The 1192-nt window shown below is 55.2% G+C and overlaps 1 protein-coding gene across 10 annotated transcripts in view; it reads right to left on the reverse strand.

The window, feature by feature from the left end:
* Positions 1 to 1192, reverse strand: part of ODF2 (outer dense fiber of sperm tails 2) — a 53399-nt gene that overhangs the window by 46354 nt on the left and 5853 nt on the right. Inside the window, exons 1-2 of one of the 10 annotated variants that reach the window (XM_011931278.1) lie at positions 931 to 1086; positions 557 to 796 (exon numbers count right to left, since the gene is read on the reverse strand). The exons of 8 other annotated variants lie outside the window; for them this stretch is intronic. In XM_011931278.1, the coding sequence (XP_011786668.1) occupies positions 557 to 588 (32 nt within the window). In that variant the 5' untranslated portion in view covers positions 589 to 796; positions 931 to 1086. Of the gene's footprint in view, positions 1 to 556; positions 797 to 930; positions 1087 to 1192 lie in introns of those variants that run through there. One more of the 10 variants, XM_011931272.1, reaches the window with a different exon arrangement.

Genomic DNA, 1192 nt, shown 5'->3' on the forward strand with positions numbered 1-1192 from the left:
ATATATATATACACACATATAGATATATATACACACATATATATAGAGAGAGAGAGAAAGAGAGAGAGAGAGTGCTCTACTGATCTTTTAGTCAAGGAATACCAAAACTGAGAAGACAGGCTTTTTTCCCTAATCATTCAGAACATTGTTCACGTAAAGCCAATAGTTTTGGGAAATCTCTCAGTGGGTTTCTTGTCAAACCACCTGGATTCCATCATCTTGCTAACTGCCACATCCACCTCCTACATGTTATTTATTTACACCTCAACTCCCTTCAAACAGGCTCTGAACTTAGTACTCTATTAAGACAACAAGAGTGACCCTGTTTGCTTCCAGGAAGCTGTGACATTTGGGGAGGGAAGGAGCGAGGGAGGTAGAGCTGGGATTGTGTATACATTTCGTTCCCCCTTCCCTTTAAAAATGATTTTTAAATGTTTTGGTCCAGACTTTCAGCAAACACAATGAGGAAGCTGGAAGCCTCAGGCGAGCCTGCCCTGGGGACCCCCGGCCACCTTTCCCTGCCCTCTGGCGCAGGCGCCTCCCACATCGGCAGTACCTGGGGGAGCCGCCTGAGGATGAGGCAGACATGGCTAGGCATCAAAGCCGCAAAGGTGGGCAATTGGGTCAGCAGGCTCTGTTCAGGGGGACCCAGAGGGGCGGGCTTGTCAATGAGCCTCTCAAGGGGCCTGGCATCAAACGTCCTCTCTGAGGGGAGAAGGGTGGAAGCTTTGGGGTTGGCAGTTGGATGAAAACTTGGGAGGCGCTCCTCTACTGTCCAAGTCGCACAGCAACTGTCCTGCCAAAGTAGGGGGAGATAGGAGAGGCTGAGCGACCTGGGGGCACAGGGGAGGAAGAGGAGGGGACGGGGCAGAACGGCGAGGGAAAGTGCCACCACGCCCGGGCCCCACGCGGAAGACGGCTGGTGGCTACTGGGGGAAACCTGAGGCGCCGGCGGACGTGCGGGGGGCAGGTGAGAAACGCTCGGCCCCAAGTGGGCCCCAGAGGGCCGGAACCGCGCAGGGAGCAGCGGGGATGCTGGGGCGGGGTCGGACAACTGTCTCCTAGGAGAAGGGGCGTTCCCGGAAGAACAGGTGCCCGAGAGGACCAATAGTGTTTGAAAGAGGGAGGCGCGGAGCCCGGGGGCCCCGCCGCGAGGGAAAACCGAACAACCTAGTTCTAAGCAGGTTAGACA

The sequence above is a fragment of the Colobus angolensis genome, unplaced genomic scaffold (genome assembly GCF_000951035.1).
Source record: "Colobus angolensis palliatus isolate OR3802 unplaced genomic scaffold, Cang.pa_1.0 Scaffold9, whole genome shotgun sequence".
NCBI classification, from domain to species: Eukaryota; Metazoa; Chordata; class Mammalia; order Primates; family Cercopithecidae; genus Colobus; species Colobus angolensis.